General features: G+C 40.6%; 1 protein-coding gene across 3 annotated transcripts in view; it reads right to left on the bottom strand.

Annotated features, from left to right (window-relative positions):
• Nucleotides 1–2,515: 2,515 nt before the first annotated feature.
• Nucleotides 2,516–18,231, bottom strand: part of FNDC3B (fibronectin type III domain containing 3B) — a 185,697-nt gene continuing 169,981 nt past the window's right edge. For all 3 annotated transcript variants that reach the window (XM_053951887.1, XM_053951889.1, XM_053951888.1), the window contains exons 24-26: nt 16,087–16,253; nt 13,193–13,320; nt 2,516–6,069 (exon numbers count right to left, since the gene is read on the bottom strand). In XM_053951887.1, the coding sequence (XP_053807862.1) occupies nt 5,758–6,069; nt 13,193–13,320; nt 16,087–16,253 (607 nt within the window). In that variant the 3' untranslated portion in view covers nt 2,516–5,757. The remainder of the gene's footprint in view (nt 6,070–13,192; nt 13,321–16,086; nt 16,254–18,231) is intronic.

Raw genomic sequence — 18,231 nt, 5'->3', positions numbered from 1 at the left:
GGAAAGAAAGAGCATTTGAGCTAGAAATTAAAAAAAGACAATATTTGCATTGGATTAGGGTGAATTTCTCAACTCTATTCACAAGTTAATCCTCACAAGGCTTCTGCATCCCTACTGTTTGCTCCATTTTATTTGTAGGGAGTAATAGCTTTCATATGTCAGAAAGTGAGAGAGATGAGCTAATAAAATTACTAAGAAATGACATCCACTGAGCACACTGACCCAAGCAGTTATTTATTAACCATGTCAGGAGACCTAAAAATAGCTTTGATTGCATGCAAGACCATCTATGCCACCAATTATTGCAGCAAATGTAACTACTCAAACTAATAACAGCACATTCACTTATATAACAGCAGATCCCAGGCTAATCCGCTGTTTGAAAGCATCTTGTGAAGCTTTTTATTTCACTGAGCCAAGAAACTGGGCATTGTAAGAGCAATTGTCAAGAGCAAAAACAGATTTAATTGTTCAGAATGTAGTACCAATAAAATAGCCCTTTCAGGGGATCTCAGCTGGCTTTTCTGCTCAGTCATAAAAACTGTGAAACAAAATGTCCATAATTCATCTCTACTTACTTGTGGTTCTCACTCTGAGAAAAATAAAGATAACATTTGCATCTTTACTCCAGGCCAGGTTAAGGACAGAATATAATTCTACACCACTTTAATAAATGACAATTCATCATGAACTCTGAAATAATTCTAGAAAAGCATTTGCAGAGGAAATGTAATTTATACTTCATATTACCAAACAAATTTCTTCTTGTCTCTGACACCTTTGGCTGCAAGACAGGTCAAGCAGAACCATCCTGTTGATGTAGCTGTCATTAAAGCTGGAGAAGAATCACTCCATGTCCACAGGCCATAAATTCATAGATTGGAATCACAGAATGGTTTGGGTTGGAAGGGTCTTTAATGATCATCTGCTTCCAGCTCAAGTATTTAATTTTCAGGGGGATTTTAAATACCCCAGCTATGCTTCAGGATGGGAGGGTGAGATAGGAGAGCCTTGATCCTCTGACACAGCACTGGCACTATGACCCCCCCACTCCCCTTCAGCTTTTTTTTTTTTTTTTAATAGCACAGTGGATTTGAGCATCTCCTAAAATTCAGAGACACAGGTGAGCCTGTGGAAAAGCTCCACAGGAGGTGAACAACACGGACTGATGTCACTCCAGATCGTGCGTGTTCCCAACTCCTCCGGGGAGCGAGTGGCTCAGCTTGTGCCACACGTGGCTTTGACCCTCTGGCTCCTCAGAGAGACCCCCCCTTCCAACGGGGCTCAGCTCTCCTGCACCACACCAAACGTGCTCTGAGCTGGCAGGAGCGACTGAAGTGAGGAGCAAAACAAATTCCAGGCGTTGGTTTTTGAGCAGCTCTGTGATTACTGAGAGGAGAGAATCTCTGCTGCCATAGAAACGGCAGCGCCAGCCCGGGGACCACGCGCTGCTGGGGCACACCTGGCACTGCTGACACTGTGACACGTGCCACAGCCCACTGCTGCACCACCCCACCACAAAAATACCCAAAATACGAGCCTCTGCTCTCTTCCAGAACTTTTCAAAGTTGATACTTCTCTTGCCAGCAGGCAAAGAGCTGCTGGTAAATACAGCAGCAGCCAAGCGCGGTTACAACCTGCTCTGTGCTTCCTCACAAAACAAAATCCACAGTAAACTTAGTGCTACTTACCCAGCTCTGCACAGCCTGGGTGTGAGAAAGGCACCCAGCACCTCTGCAGAACCTGTGGGTGATAACAGCACAAGGTAACACTCAGAACTCCAACAGCAAATGTTTACATCCTGCTTCTCTCCCATGGGCTCTCACTGTCCTCTCTGCAGACACGCCTGGCAATCAACCAGGGACCACTGAAAAGAAAAGATCTCCTCAGATGGCAAAGTGCTGATTACTATTTTACAGACATATTTAAAAGACTTTGTTAAAGAGATTGTCTTGGCAAGCACTGCTTAAATAAAAAAGCTGAGCAACCAAGTGAAAAGAGTTACTGTATTCCCCTAGGAAAACCCCATTCATGTTGTAAACAGAAGTAATTAAAAAAGCAAACAAATCAACTGTTGTATTTATGCAGTGACTTGAGGAAAAGCATTAAAAAATTAACATGAATGTGTTTGACAAGAAACATGTATATGTACTAGATTATTTCATCATGATGAGGAATTGAATTCATTGCACATAATTAGTAAGTTAAAAAGCTCTAGTATTTCAAGTGTTTAATTACTAAGAGAGAACAAACCTAGGTATGTTTCTATAAATAAAAATCCTTAATTTTTCATGCAAGCTATTTAAAAGAAGTCAGTAGAACACCTGACTTTCAGATTATCATTACATACTCTTCACAAAACCACAAAAACCACTCCAGTTACAGACCAGAAACATCCTGAGGTAAATTCAGGGCTCCCATCCTTGCTCCAGGATGCACAACAGCACTGACCTGCCAGAAGGGGCCACATCGACCCAAAGGGCTGTGTTCAATTAAAATAAAGAATTAAAACAGAAAGAATTAAAACATTTATTGAGCATAAATATATTACATATACACTACAGATACAGTTAAGTCTTACATACATAGTGTAGTATTTGCAAAATCTATACATTAAAATTGATATGGCAGTTTTAATATAATGCATATGAAATAGTCTAAAATTTACAATACAAGAAAACTTCTGATTATTTTTTTTAAAAGTTGAAAAGCTTGGAATGTATGTTCCCATAGTGAGGTAAAAACATTTTATTTTTCTTTTTCAATTTAAAGAACTGTGCAAGGATAAGGTTCATACACATTCAATTAGGGCACTTCTCAATCGTGACACTGAATACTGAGCTACTGGAGCCAACAAACAGATTAGAAAACACTTCAAGTTCATAAAGAAAAAGGCAGAATATAAAAACATCTCTCTCCTTCCTTAAGGGTATTAAATATGTAGTGTTTCATTCTACCTTTGTTGTTGGTGGTGGTGATTTCTGTGAGAGCACAGTGCCCTGGGGTCGGATCCAACACCTGCCACTGCTGGACCAGGGGCACGAGGAGGTTTGGGAAGGGCCAAAGCATCAGCAATGGTGGGTCAGGGACAACATCCCCCAGAACAGAAGGGTGTGACACCGGTGATCTTTGTCACTGACACACAGGTGACAATCAGATCACTACGGCAGGAGATACAGGCTGAAAATGCCAAATCCACTGGGCCTGTCCCAGCTGCTCCAGCAGGATCTCCCAAAAGCTCAGGCTTGGACTGGGGGCTCTGGTTAGTGTGGTTACAAGGGACCCAACAGACCAGCAGTGACAGAGATGCTTTGAGTGTGACTGATTGCTCTCCCCTCCACATCTGCTCACTGCTTTTAGTAGCACTCGTATTTTGAACTTTCAAAATTGCTAATCTAGAGCACATTGGGTTATTTCCTTTCTTTATTAAAGCAGTTTTGTTTCTTTTCTTTAAAAAAAGGTGTCAAGCTCGGATTTCATAGCAGCACTGCTCAAACAAATACCAAAAATAAAAAAAGGCAATCTATTCAAATTTCTGGGTTTTTCCAAACTAGCGGTCTTTTCATCGTTTTAAAAAATACACTCTTCTCCCCTCCAATGAAAACAGCTGTATACTTTTTGCTCACAAAATACAGATGCAAGGTCACAGAGTTTCATATCACAAATAAATTTAAATAAGATGTAAATAAATTTGACAAGCCATGACTTTGGCAAAAACAAAAAAATATATATATTTAGCTCAATGCCATTAGTTTGCAAGGCTAAATCAAACTAATTATAGTCAATAACAAAATACAGAACATTTCTAATATTTGCTACATCTAGAGAGGCACACAGAATAATTCATTGATCTTAGCACTTTCTTTCCAGAGATGATTTTGTTTTTGGATACATGTAAACGTTTGAATCACTGATAATGGTTTTTTTTTGGCATTTAATGTACTAGATGCTCCCATCTTCAAAAACACAAGAAAATGCAAGAAGATTAATAATACTAGGAATGCTGCCAGGTAAAAAGTTGACTAAAGTACAACAGTATAAAACAGACAAAATGTAACATGCTATGGGGAGGGTGGAGAGGGGGGTTTAGATTAGTACATAAGTACACTTTTTATTTTTTATTTTTTACAATAAATAAAAAGATTGCACTGTAATTGGTATTTAAAGTACTGTATGCAGTATATAGTATAAATAAACCTAAAAACAAAAATAATGTTGTTTTTTTCCCCATTACTTTGGTTAAGGGAATATTATGCTAGTACAGGACACTGAATCTTAGACGATGGAGACAGAGCACAAAAAAGCTAAGTCAAAAGCAAAATCAAGTAGCAAAAATATACAAAAACAAGAGGCAGGGAAATACACTGTGTCTGTTGCACCCTTTTGGAATCTATTTGCACCTCCAGCTCATTTATGTCCCTGAGGTACTTGCACAATGTTGACTTAATATAAATAACCCCATGACTCAAGAGTTAAAAATCTAGTGTCTCGATGGATTAAAATGTGTCTGGGAAGGGGCAGGCAGGAGGGGGACACTGCCACCAGAGCAGGGACCATTCCTCTGCAGGACTCTCATCTCAGTTTTGCCAGGTACCAAGTTATTTTAATCAGCCCCGTGGTAAGAACAGCATAGACACCCTTCTAAGGTATTTAAAACAAACAGATGTGATTTCTGATACCTCCAAGAAAGTTCCATAAAATAGATATCCCTCCAAAAAATAACAATAATATTAATAATAAAAAAAAAAAAAGATCAACTGACAATAAAGTTTGCTTCCATTGAGTGTAAATCTCACCTAATTCAGTAGAGGCAGTAAGCTGTAACCAGCTCGAATCATATAAATCAGGCTGAACGTAATAGAATAATATCTAGTATTAGATTAGGAATAGTTATATACAGTGACAAACAGACAAGTTAAAGCAGCTTTTAAATAGCTGAACATGGGAATAACTAACTATTGCACAATGCCCTCTTACTTAAAATTACTGCTAGGAATCAAAATGGTAAAAAAAAAAGAGATCTATAATGCTTCATAATTTATATGTAGTTTGGTTATTTGATTTCGTATACAGGCAGTTTATAGTGTTTGTAACTGTAAAAATAACAGGCAACTAAGAAGATTTTTCAACTCCAGGATGTTGTTCCAATTCAAATGCACTAAACAGTTAAAATAAAAACTTAGGTTTTATCTTGAAAAACTGGGGCAAATGTAGTGAATAATTCGTAGGCAACATTGCTAATACTGTTCAAGTAAACTGGTACTTGACTAACACTGTATTCTAGTCTTACCACTATACATACTTGTGACTAATGTTTAGAAGGAAAAAGAAGAGACAAAAAAAGTGACTCATTATTAAAATTTCCTAAATAGTAAGATAAAATAAGAGACTGCATGAACTTCAGTGAAAAAAGCCAAAACCAACATTGAAAAGGCAAATTGTTGACAATTTTGAAATCACGAAGGAAAAAAAAAAAAAAAAATCTTGCTTTTGGTATCTGGTTTGTTTGTTTCTCCAGTTTGACCACTTCCTAGTTCTGAATTTCAAAAAGGTGCATCAAAACACTGATTTATCTTTAACTGTAAAAACAAGAGCAGTATATAAAACGCATGGTAGAATGAAGGATTTCAAAACAAAACAAAACAAAAAAAAGGAGGGAAAAAAAAAAACAAGAAAAAGGAGGAATATCTGAATAAATGTGTGGATTATAATGCGTAGCATTAGTTAAATCTGTACTTTAAACTCCGGTTGAATTGTCTACTTCATAAAGAAGTACTGTAATATACAGGCGAAGATGATGGAGAGGCTGGCGAAGCCGAGCACGATGAGGGCCGCAAACTGTTCGTCCGTGGGCACCATGGCCTTGGCCTTGGCGTCGTCGGCGCCGCCCGGCTCGCCCGCCAGCACCAGGGCACTGCGCTGCAGCGCGAAGGCCACCGAGGGGCTGAAGGGGCCGCTGAGCTCCTGCCAGGGGTCCAGGCACCGGCGGCAGGCGCACACGCGGAACCGATAGTCTGTGTTCACCTGAAGGCCTGAGATGTGGAATGTGGTTTCTTCTCCCTTGTAGACCTTAAAAACAAAGCAGGCGGCGCGGTCAGACACAACCTCAGCCCGCTTTCGCGGCGGCACGCGGCGCGACAGCGCGAGGGTTTCACCGTGGAAGTTCAGTCTGAGGCCTTAGGTTTATGTTTATATAAGCTTTTTAAGTTTTTCAGATGCTGTACTAGTGAATATGATTCCTGCATTAGTGAGCAACTCTGAACTTGACACAGAGTGTTAGTAAGCTCTCTCCACAGTTTGGGCAGACAAAACAATCTTTGCAGGCCTGAGAACCAAGGTCACCCTTCCAGCCTCAGGCCCCGAAAAGTATAAACAAAAATGAATTTTGGGGGGCTGAACTGAGGGAATGTAACTTCATTACCTGAAGGTGTAATTGGACAATTAGCCTCTGATATGCAAATAGCCCAAACTTACATCTGTCTGAGAAACTGGTGACCATTGTCCATCTTGGGTGTAGCCTCTGCAGGGATTTTGCACTGCCCAAGGTGCATCTGCTGAAGGCCTTTAATAAATACCCACTTCACCTCTGTCCAGCCTGTTCTAGGGTAGCCTCTCCAGGCATCAAGTCAAGTCTCTAAGGAAATGCTTCTCAAAGGAAGGAACTCACTGGGTCAACATAGATTTTGGAAAAACAGAGGCACATGGAGGACTTCTCAACAAGTCTCAACACAGTGCACACAGGGACAGACAACAAACACATCACTCAGTGCAGCAATGGTAACACACACTTCTGTGGGCGTGATAAATGCTACAAACGTACTTCTGCACTCTGAAAGTGTGCAGAAAGAAGCCTAAAACATGTCTAGGACATAATCACCCTGTCTGGCCCCAAAAGGAAGAAAACCTGCAAAAAAGGTTTTTGGAAGTCATTCAATGTGCAGTTGTAAAATTGCTTACAAACGTAATTTTAATGTATTTCCCCCTCACATTTCTCTCAAGAAACAGCAATCTTGCCAGAAATTGCACTTTCAGAACTGTGGAAATAATAAAGTATTATTAAGGTGTGAAAAATTTCCGTTTGATTGCATTATATTTGGTTGTTTACTAATCCAAACCCATCACCTATTTATGTTAATCAAATGTAGGTACCACATGACTCAAGCGCAAGTCACAGTATCAAAAAGGAGAAAAAACTGAGTATCTGAGACAATTTTGTGACTTAAATGGAAAAAAACTCCACCGGAAATATTCACAAACTCTGAAAACAAATAATTTATATAATGGAGAGTTGTTGAGACTGGTATTATATGAAATGAAAAAAAAATAATGGCTGCTGGGGAAAAAACATCCTGAACTTCAGATACTTCTTCCTCTGCTCATTTACCATTTCCCGTCTCTTGGCTGTGGGAGCAGAAGGCTGAGAGCATCTCTGCCCTCCCAGAGGCAAGAACTCATCTTAGAAAAGGGGAGCAAGCGGGAAACTAGTCCCAAGCCCATAGAGGATTTCCTGTGTGTTACTCTGGAGTAAGAAATGAGGAGGAAAGAGAAGAAACCTGCTCAGCTAAAGACCACTTAAAGAGCTCAGCTTCCCAGCTTTCCTGTCCTGCTTGCCCCTGAGACTCATTCCTTGGTTAAACAGTCAGTTGCTGATTTTTTGAGGAGGTCTGTGACAAAAAGATTAAGGTGCTTCTTCTCCTTTCCTTTCCAGCTTTCACAGCTTTTCCAAATGCAGTTTGAACGATGGCGAGTCTGGGTTTCCAGACTAAATCCTCTAACTGGCTCATGTTTCTTGCACCTCAGGCACAGATCAAGAAACAACATTTAAATAAACGTTTCCTTGCTCAAGCATTGCTCAGCATTTGCAGGAAGTTCCCTCCAGGTCAAGCGACAGGAATACAACAAATTCATCCCACGAACCCCTGTGACTGGCCGCAGCCATGCACAGCCGCCTTTCCTCTTGAATTTGTTTGTCTTCCCAAAGCCAATGAGGAGTGAGTCACTGGGTTACAGTAACTGCAGGGAAAACAAAACTGAAAGTGCTGTAGCAGCCCACAGAAGTGCTGTGAGGGTTGAAACATCTCTTTGCACAGCAGCCCCCATCCCAAGAACACCTCTGCCACTCTTCTCCAATGGCAATTCCATTTCTAACACCCACCTGCTGTGGGCAACTCTGTTGTCCCACAAGACAAGAGTCAGGATTCCTCCACTTAACTCCATTTCTTTAGATTCTGAGTCAGGGCAACTCAAAGCCCTCACAAAGTAACTGTCAGCAAGATTTGCTTTCTGGTGCTGCTGTGATTAATAATTTAATTTCAAAACATACAGCCAGAAAAGCTCTACGTGCCTTTGCCACAAATAAACCTTTGCAACCAATATGCCCACTCCTGAACCAAAATAAAAAACCCAATAAAATCCAAATAATGACATTAGATTAAAAAAAATTTACATTCTAAACATCATAAATTACATTTAAGAGACACTAGCAATTCCATATATACAACCTGTCTTTGCACTGAAAAAAATACTGTCCAGTAAAAAAAAAAAATCCTGTTTTTTTTTTGCTTGTTTTGTTCTGCCAGGGTGGTGAACACCAGTGTAACTGGAGGCCAGGCTTGGCTAAATCAAAGACCTATATCTTCATTACAGTCTAACAGGTACAGATGGCCAAGCTCACTCAAACCAGCTATTCAACAGCACTTCTCAGTAAAAGGCCAGACAGCCAACTGAGAGAAGAATCTATCTGTACGGGAAGTTTGAAAAATTGCTGAAAGTAGATAGATTATGTGAATTAATATTCACCAATGATAAAGACAAAACATTTCCTGCAGTAGCACTAAGATGGTTATGAAAATTGCCCTGCTTTCAGTGGTTTGGTGAGTATTTACCTCAGTGGACCTACCTATCAGTAACAGGTAAACAATTATTAAATTTTTAATTTAATCATTAATTTAATTTTAAAACCCACTCCTGAGAGCAGCCTCTGTACCCTCTGCCAGGGGCTGAAGCAGCTCCTCAGAGCTTTGGCAGGATGCCCCCAGCACAAACATGTTTGGTTGTGAACACTGCTACACTCTATGAGTGGACTTCACATATACAACAGAAAAAACCCTTGACAACTATGAATAAAGTCTTTAAATCTGCCAAACAAATATGAAATCAAATATAATTCTGTGAAGCAGAAGTATTATTTTATATGTAGCACATTATGCTTTGCTGGCCAACAAGCCAAAGTGAAGTGCCTATCCAATTTATCACTTTCAGTTCCTAAAAACAGCTTTTTGGTTTGGACACTTCAGAATACAATAAAAATGTGATGAGCTTTTTGCCTGGCTCCCTCAATGGAAATATCATCACAAGTAATAAACTGCTGCTGAAAACTCTTATGGTATTTGATCCTACTGATCGAACTGGAGAGACAAGAGAATTCCTGCAGGCAAGGATTTCTCAATTTCACTGATCTCATTAAATAATTCCAACCCCATCTCCCTCCTTTCCAAACAGTAACAATGACAGCCATAATTGTCCTATAAGAAACACACTGGAAAGTGCAAGGTAACCTCACCTGATTGTTGCACCTTAATGCAATGGCCAATGTCTTTAATAGTTAATAAAAGCCTATTTTGTATGCTGATAAAAAAGACAGAATCATAGAATGGTTTTGGTTGTAAAGGAGCTTAAAGATCACACAGTTCCAACCCCCTGCCATGGGCAGGGACATCTTCCACCAGACCAGGCTGCTCCAAGCCCTGTTCAACCTTGTCTTGGGCACTGCCAGGGATGGGTTTCAATCTATGTTGAAAATATACCCACTTCAAAAGTTTAAATCCTTCTAAGTCACCTGACAGGTTTCTTTTTAGGAAACTGGATTATAATTTCATCCAAACTCAACATCAGCTTCATTCACTCCACTGCTGAGATACTTAAAATCCCTTTAGAGTTGTGTGTCTCCTGAAGAGGGAACCAACAGTGCCTCAGAGAAACTGCCTTGAAGTTGTTTGCACTGAAAAACCCCAACCAAAAGGAATTGTTTCCTCCATCTCATGACACAAACTTGACACCAGGAGGCAGAGGAAATACTCAAAGCAAGTGGCATTAATGCCAGCAGGTACTGTGTAATTCTGTCATATTCTGGCACACAACCAGCACAAGTGCCTTTGACTTACTGAAAATAGAGAAGGAAACAAAATGTTTGGCTGACTAAGCTTTACAGAAATTATCAGTTCACTAAAGTGTTTCAGATAGTCTGTGTGTGTCTACACAATCTAATCCAAATAAAAAAACAATAATTAAAGTGAGAGCTTGGTGAGGACAAGTGGGCTCTCCCAGGCACCTACTTCTCAGCGCAGACCTGAGAACTGCTAAGGGGATTTTCACACACCCAGAGTATCCTACTTTTTCTTCTTTTGGAAAGCATTTGGAGACAGGGTTTTTTTCTCAGAAGAGATGTGGCAGAAGCTGATGAAACACTGCTGCCTCCAAATTCTTGGAAATTTCAAAGGTAGAACATTTTGCTTCAGTGGCAAACAATTTAAGGATAAAAAAGCTTTAAAAAGTTCAGTTCTCACTTCCCATAGTCAGCTCTTAAAAGGATTTGGTTCCTGGGTGATTTTATCCTCAGAACTGCTCAACTGGGAAACCAAACCTTAGTCTGCTGGACATTCCAGCTGTTCTCCCAAACTGCAACTCCTGCAGGTGCTGCACAGCCCAGCCCTCTCCCCTAAATCCAGGTTAAAGCTATGCAAACACAGAGACGATTTAATACACTTTGGAGATAAATTCTGACTGAGTGAGCTATGCTGGACAGAAGTGCAAGAAATAGAAAAACAAATACAGGCCACTGATTCCTGGAATCTCCTGTGGCTTACATCCTGGTTCATAAACAAGGAAGATTTGATTTCCTAAAAAGAATTGGCCCATGCCATTGCTTTTTAAAAATTATCTGTAAAGATAATGTACACAAATACACAAAAAGGAACACACTGTGTAAGAGACAAGGAAAGTAGTAGTTAGCATTTTTTAAAATACACTCTCTCCAGGGAGCTAAAATGTCATCTGTTTAGCTCCAGCAAATCCAATTCTTCAGACAATTCTCAGCAGAGAAATATTTACAAAATATTCTCCCAGGGGAGGGCAGGGATGGCTATAGTCCCAGTCTGGAAAAAAAGAGTACTTTCATATCACTTCTGCTAGATCAAATGGTGGAAAATCAGCAGCTTTTGGGCTGTGGAGGGCTGCAGGGGAGGGAGACAGCTCAGATGTGACAGTCTAGAGAGAAAGGACAGCTTTACCCAAAAGCATATCAGTGGCTGATGTTGCATTCCATGAATAGCCTGAAATTCTAGAGTGTATTTCACTGGTGCCACCCTTCAAAACAATTTGCAAAATATTTCTAGTATAATATACCCCTTTAGATATATATATATATGTAAAATATATTTGTCATTTGCAGGGAACAAAACTTATTTAAAAATAAGTTTAGGACTTGCACTTCAGAGGTAATGAACATATCACTACCATTAATGGACCTATTGGTGCCAGGACTTTGCAGTTAAATAGTAACAGGTGAACACAGGCATGTCAAAGCAGAGGTGGAATGTATTAGCCAGAAAATCACTGACAGGTGTTTCTGTATTTTATCTTCTGGGCACATTACAGGAGCTCAGAGCACTCAGCCACTGCAGCTCATGGACACGGATGTGCCCCAGTGCTCAGACACCACCCAGACTCCTGATGGAGAAAAAACACCTTGATGGGCAAAGGTGAAACAGTGGAAGTCTCCCTCTTTCCCATGGCTGGTTATCAGCCAGCACAACTACACAAGTCCCAGTGTCACTTGGAGCATCCCAGCCAAGAACCTCCTCCAGGGAGTTACAACTCACACAAAACCCCCTCGTCAGGCTTGAGCCTCACAAGAAATGAAGACCTTCAACATAAGAAGACCCTGAAAGTACTTTTTTACTTCCTTCACTGCTGTTTTTTTCACACCACAAGTTCTGGACTGCGCAGATGAAGCCATCACTTATGTGCCAGGAACATGAAGCTGTGCCCAGTTCTCACCAGGGACTCCAGAACATTTTAAACACTGGGACTACGTTCAGTGAAGCTGTACCTGGAGGTGACACACCAAAGCTACTCTGTACATCAGGCAACAGCAAAATGGCTCCACTTATCCACTTGCCACTGACATTATGAGGCCAGCACAGTACACAGGGATTTCATTACCTACAGCAGCACTAGAAATGTTTCCTGACAAAAAAAAAAAATCATTAGGTTTTTGCATCTTTATCACCCCCATGAATTGTCCTCCATTTTTTGTGTTCTTTTTGATAATTCATTAGTTCACAGCAGCACTTAAAAACAGCCTGAAGAGGAACAAAGACACAGTTGCAAAGAAAGCACTAACTTATACATATTTTTAAGAGTTTAATTAGAACAGCATAAGAGTTTAATTAGCACAGCATATCTCATTTCCCTAATTTGGATTTATTTGGAATCTGCATGACAACGAAAGGAAGCACAGGAAAAAGAGAGCACACAGATGAAGTGCTCTGCAAATCACACAGTCAGAGGTGTGATAGATGAAATAAAAGACCTAACTGTGAATGAGCTGTTCTGTTTCAGGGGCTCTGGGGAAGTATCCACTTGTGATGTCTAATCCAGACAAAGGAAAGAAGGATCAGCTGTACTTCACTGCCTTTATTTCCACAGTGACAGAAAGGATACACAGAAGTTACATGTGCATCAAAACCTCAGACAGGAACGAGACAGATGAACAAACCACTTAAGGTGTACTTGACTGAAAACCTTGATGGACAGTCTTGGAACTGGCTTAGAAAGATTCCCCTTCTGACTTCATCTCACCTCCAGTTAATGGTTAAGAGCAGCCAGCTCAGAAGCAAGCATGGGTGGACAGAATTGTAACTTTTTAAAGGTTAGTACAGTTAAAAATAGTGATTAGCCACAGAAAGAACACAAATCACTCCAATAAAATGATGATGTTCTATATACTCCCTCAGGGGAGAAAACAGCCCATTACAGCCCTTAATTTTGACTCAGCCTTTACCAAAGTGCACCTGACACATCACCACAGGGCATAATTCAATACAGCAGAAAGAAGCAGCACAGTGGATTTTCAAAACCATTTCCATTATGCCATCAATTTAACAATATTAAATCCAGACCATTTCCCTACCTGCTTGTATTCAGATTCTCTTCCAACCAGTACCTGCAGAACATAACCAACAGGATCTCCCTTCATGGGTGGGACCATTTCCCAGGTAACTTCACAGGAGTTTCCTCCCAGCTGTGTCACTCGAGGAGCTACAATAAAAGGAAATGTGTTACTGTTTAAAATAAAGACTGCACCGAAATCTTATTTTATGAGCACTGTAATACATACCAGAACATCTTAAAAAGGATAGAGCATCTCTTACCTGTCAGCTTTTTGAGCTGCTACAAAGGAGGAGTGGATTTTGAGAAAACTTTCAAAACTTAATTGCAGTGCTGTGCACTGATCTTTTCAAAGCAGAAGCCAATGCACAAATTACACAGGCATTCATAAAAGCAGCAATTCTGTGAAGTTCTGAGCAAACACCCCTGCCAGTGAAGATGCCTGTGCATCCTTCCCATGCCACACGCCATTGAAAGAGAGGAATAATATCAAACATTTCATTCAGGAAAAACAGGAGAAGGAGTGTGAGAAGAGAAGCTAAAGAATCTTACGAAGTCCAGCCTGGGAAGCAAAAGGACAAGCATAATTTTTAAGACTTGGACTTGACTATAACTCTGAGTCTGACACCCACGTGATCAGACCTGCTATTTCTAGCCAGACCTAAGACTAGTGCTCTCACTAGAACTCCAGAGAAATTCAATTTGCCAGCTGTTACAAGGCTGCTGTCCTTGGCAGAAGCTCTCTCACCAGCTGAAAGCCCAGGGATGCTGTGCCTTGACCCACAGCAAGCTCACAGGTCAGTCTAGCAGAGCACAGACAGGGGCAGCACATTTTTATGTACAACAAAGCATCTGCCACTGGCAGGCATGAAAAAAACTGCAACAGCATCCAGGGTTCACCAACCTCTTGATCAGGCAGAGCCAGCAAGCACAATACCAAAGGAAAAAAAAAAAATAATAAATCTGGGAGAAACAAGTGTGCTGAACACTTGTATCAGGTGGTTAACATGTGCACGTGCAAGGACATGAGCTTGTTAAAGGCAATCCAGATCCCCATCCCTACAAAAACAGACAACAGGAGGGTCTACCAAAGAAACAAACGCTGGTGCATACGTTAGACAAATTTTAGACTGATTTGTTACTTCCCAAGGGGAACACTTGAATCATGAAGGCCCAAATGTAATCAATATCCATTTACTTCTCTCTGCACATCTGCTAGTGTTGAGAGACTGATAATAGATGCCTTTATCTTAGCTGACAACAATCTCAATTTTTTTTCCTTCTCCTTCCATCCCTCACTTCAATGCATGTAGATTTTTTTCTGACACTTAGAAAACACTGCCATTAACAACAAAGCTATTCTAGGGTTGTCATCACTGAGAGAGTAATTAGGAGAACTTACAGGAGAACACACACTTTCTTCTGATAGATAAAAAAGCCAAATTAAGTTTATCACACAAATTCCTTTGTATTTCTCTGAGCACAGAAGGGAATCAACACTATCATTTTGCATCAGACCAGTCCTCCCCATGGCATCACCTCTCCTCAGCAGTGCTCACTAGCACAGTTTTGTCATGCCCTTTTCTCTGTCACAGCCAGTGCTCTGTCAGGTACCCGAGGTCCCAGCCCACACAGGACCTGGTATTTGCACCATTTTTACCCAGCTTGATACTCAGCCCAGGGGATGAGTCACACTTATCAGGGACTCAACAGGCAGACTGGGAGTTCAAAACAAACACCTAGGTGAGGTAAACTGAATAAAATGGATTTTTGGTCAACAAAATGCAAGTGTGACTACAGCGGCACCCTGGGTCATGCCAGGCGAGCTCCCTTCCCTTGGCTGGGCAGCACATCTCACACCTGTGTAAAGGTGTGCACCAGGATAACTCACCCCTGGCTGAGGATCCTTACCCTCAATCACACTGGTATTTTTTGCTGGAGAGTGTTGTTTTCCCTGGGGGTGGCTCAGAGCAGCTGACCCAGCAGGGAAAGGCATCCCCAGCAGTGTTCTTCCCATCTCTAAATATTTGGTTACAAAAGGTTTCAAAATCACCAAAGCCAGGTTTTAAGTACAGAAAAGCAAATAAAACCTCTCTGACAAACTGACAGTTGCTGTTTCTCTCAGAAAATCACAGGGTTTGACAAGGAAGACTTCAGCACCCAGGAGAAAAGGTGCATTTGATTTCAGCTCAGCTGATCTGACAGCCCATAGAGCAAACCCACTGCCTTTTAACAGGTCAAAGAAGGACTAATTAAGTCTAGAACAAAAGGTCTAATTACATGAAGTTTTATAATGAAACATCTTTCACTGTGGGTTTTACTTTGCTCCTTCCTTCCTTCCTCCTCCTCCTCCTCAGGAGCATAATTACTTAGGACAAAATTTACACACAGCAAAAGACATTTCATTATAAAACTTCATTTAATTAGGCCTTTAGTTCTCCTAGTGGAACACATACTGAGTTCTAAGTCTAATGCTCTATATGTGAAATATCGTAATTAATTTTATATATTAAAGGAAAAATAAACCCTGAAGGCCTACATTGGACATCAAATACACAACAAAAAAAATTAAACTTTACTAAAGCTTAAGTTGGTAAGTACACAGACACTACAGCTGTTAGAGCCCTTGTATAAATGCTGTGGTAAACATTATTGATAGTAGCAGCATTTGAACAGGTTTTTTATTACAACAGTGGCTGACATAACCTTTATGTTGCTTGTGTGATTTTTTTGGGTGGTAATTTAGCTTCCCACCATTACGTAACTTCACAACTCAAGAGAAACCTACAGTCAGCACAAACTGGTTCTTCACAAGTGTTATTACTACTTATGGTAACCCTTACAACCTCCCCTCACACTTACCAATTACATAAATATTTACATGTTACTTACATGTAAAAAAACCATACGACATACCTTTGATTGCAGGTGGGAGTGACTTAGTTGTGCAGAAGGTACAGATTTCTGAGAAAGGTCCCTCCCCAGCATCATTGACTGCCTGTATTCTGAACGAGTAACAGGTGGATTCTGTCAGCCTCTGGATCTTGTACGTGTGACTTGGTCCCCTATAAATCGGGATAAACCTGAAACAACAAAAATGAGAGTATGTGGTTACACTGGAGTGGCACTGACATTTCTGGTTATTGCACTTACCAGCTCCAAGTATCCATCTTGTGAAAACTGGCACCACGTGCCCTGCAGGGCTGTTAAACACACGTATAAAAACATCCCATTAATAAACACTGATGATGAGGAGGAGGTCAGGGAAAGCAGAACTTCATTGTCCCTTTTGAAACTACTACTACGTTGCAAAATGATTGCAAGAATTAACAGGAAAAACATCTGCCATTGGGCTCCCTACCACCATGGAATCAAAATGGATTCAGCCTGTGCCCTGCTACAATACACCACGTGTGCTGCTGGTTTACATGCATGATGAAAACACAATTAATATGTTGACTCTTTAATGGGTTTGGACTTCATTTGCACATTAAGACACAAAGGTCATGTCTTGCAGTCATCTGTGTCATCTTCCAAAACACTTCCATTGACAAGACTAAACAAGAGCACAAACAAACTTGTCCAACAATGAACAAAATCAATGTCATTAAAAAAATTTATATAGGTGCTAAAGAGAATCTGACTGCTACTTTCTACTGCTCTGCTCAGATAAATGCTTCTCACTAACAGCTGTATGTCAGCCAGCAACTTCTAGCTAAGCTCCTGACCCCCAGGAGCTGAGCACAGTGGGGATGAAAGCAAATAAAGAGGAATCACTCAGACTGTGCATCCAGCCACTCAGCCTCCACCAGGGAACATCTTGCATGCAATAGTCCTGGCCTTGGAGAACAGAAAATTTGCTGTGTAGGATCACATACTATTTTTTTTATTATTTAGTACCCTTATTCAAGTATCTTAACCATTTCAGAAGGTTTTAAATCACCAGGAAGCCAAGAGATATTTTCCTTTGACCTCCCTGTCTAGGTGCTAGCTTTATCCTTTGGCTTTGCAGGAGATACAGAGTACAACCAATTTGAGCATTTCAAAGAAACTGGGTCTGTCATTAGCTCTCAGGGACAGAAATCAATTTGTATTACATTATGATTGCAATCCACATAAGTACAGAGATCAAGAATCATCTGTAATAAAAGGATATATTCAGGTAATTCAAATTGCTGGAAATGTACTCTGAGGACTAATGTGACTTACTAGTGAGTTTTAGTGAGACCCACACCTTGATAGGAAACTAAAGATCTGTGCCCACAAGTTTTTAAGAGGAGAATTTAGAGCCAATTTCCAAAGAATTGTTTTCCTAACCCTTATGCTTACCCAGTTTAAGAACTCCCTGCTATCCCACATTTCTGAGGCTCATGTAAGCAGCCACAGCACATTTCAAAAGACTGACACAAACCTGTGCTCATGGAATAAAATTTCTTGAGATTCAGTGTATGATGAGCAAAGAACACATACTCAGGACAGCATTAAGGCTCAAGAGACAAGATACTCTCCCTCTGCACTTCTTGCAGCTCAGTCAGGCAGCTGCTCAGAAAGCACTGCACTACTCACAGGAGTGTAGAGATTTGTCTCTGACCCTGATCCAAGAGCAATGGAGAGCAAAAAAGATCCAATGCCTATTTTAGCCTAATGACATCTTTGCAATCATTTGTGGAGTTAGGTGAGCAAGGGAGGATAAATGTATCTTCCCAGCTAACAGACAAGCACAGCCTCACTCCAGGTTGGGCCTAAGGCACATTTATAGTCATTCATATGGCCAATACCAATGACTCAAATGACATTTTCACCTTTTGGATATGACTAAGGTCACTAACACTTCCTAACACTTAGGAAGTGATCTGGAAAAACATTTGAGCTCCTTCTGTCATTTGGGAACTGGACTAATACTCCCAGTTCAGTTAATACCAATACTCCCATCCAGTTCCCATCTCCACTCATTTCTACTTCTCTGTCTCTAAAAACATCTGTCAGGAAAGCAAGAACTGTTACAGAGAAGCTTGCACCACAGGAAGCACACTTAAAGCTTCTGAGATTTGACCATCTCTG

This window comes from Vidua chalybeata, chromosome 10, assembly GCF_026979565.1.
Source record: "Vidua chalybeata isolate OUT-0048 chromosome 10, bVidCha1 merged haplotype, whole genome shotgun sequence".
Lineage (NCBI taxonomy): Eukaryota > Metazoa > Chordata > Aves > Passeriformes > Viduidae > Vidua > Vidua chalybeata.
This window is presented reverse-complemented; position numbering and strand designations above follow the sequence as displayed.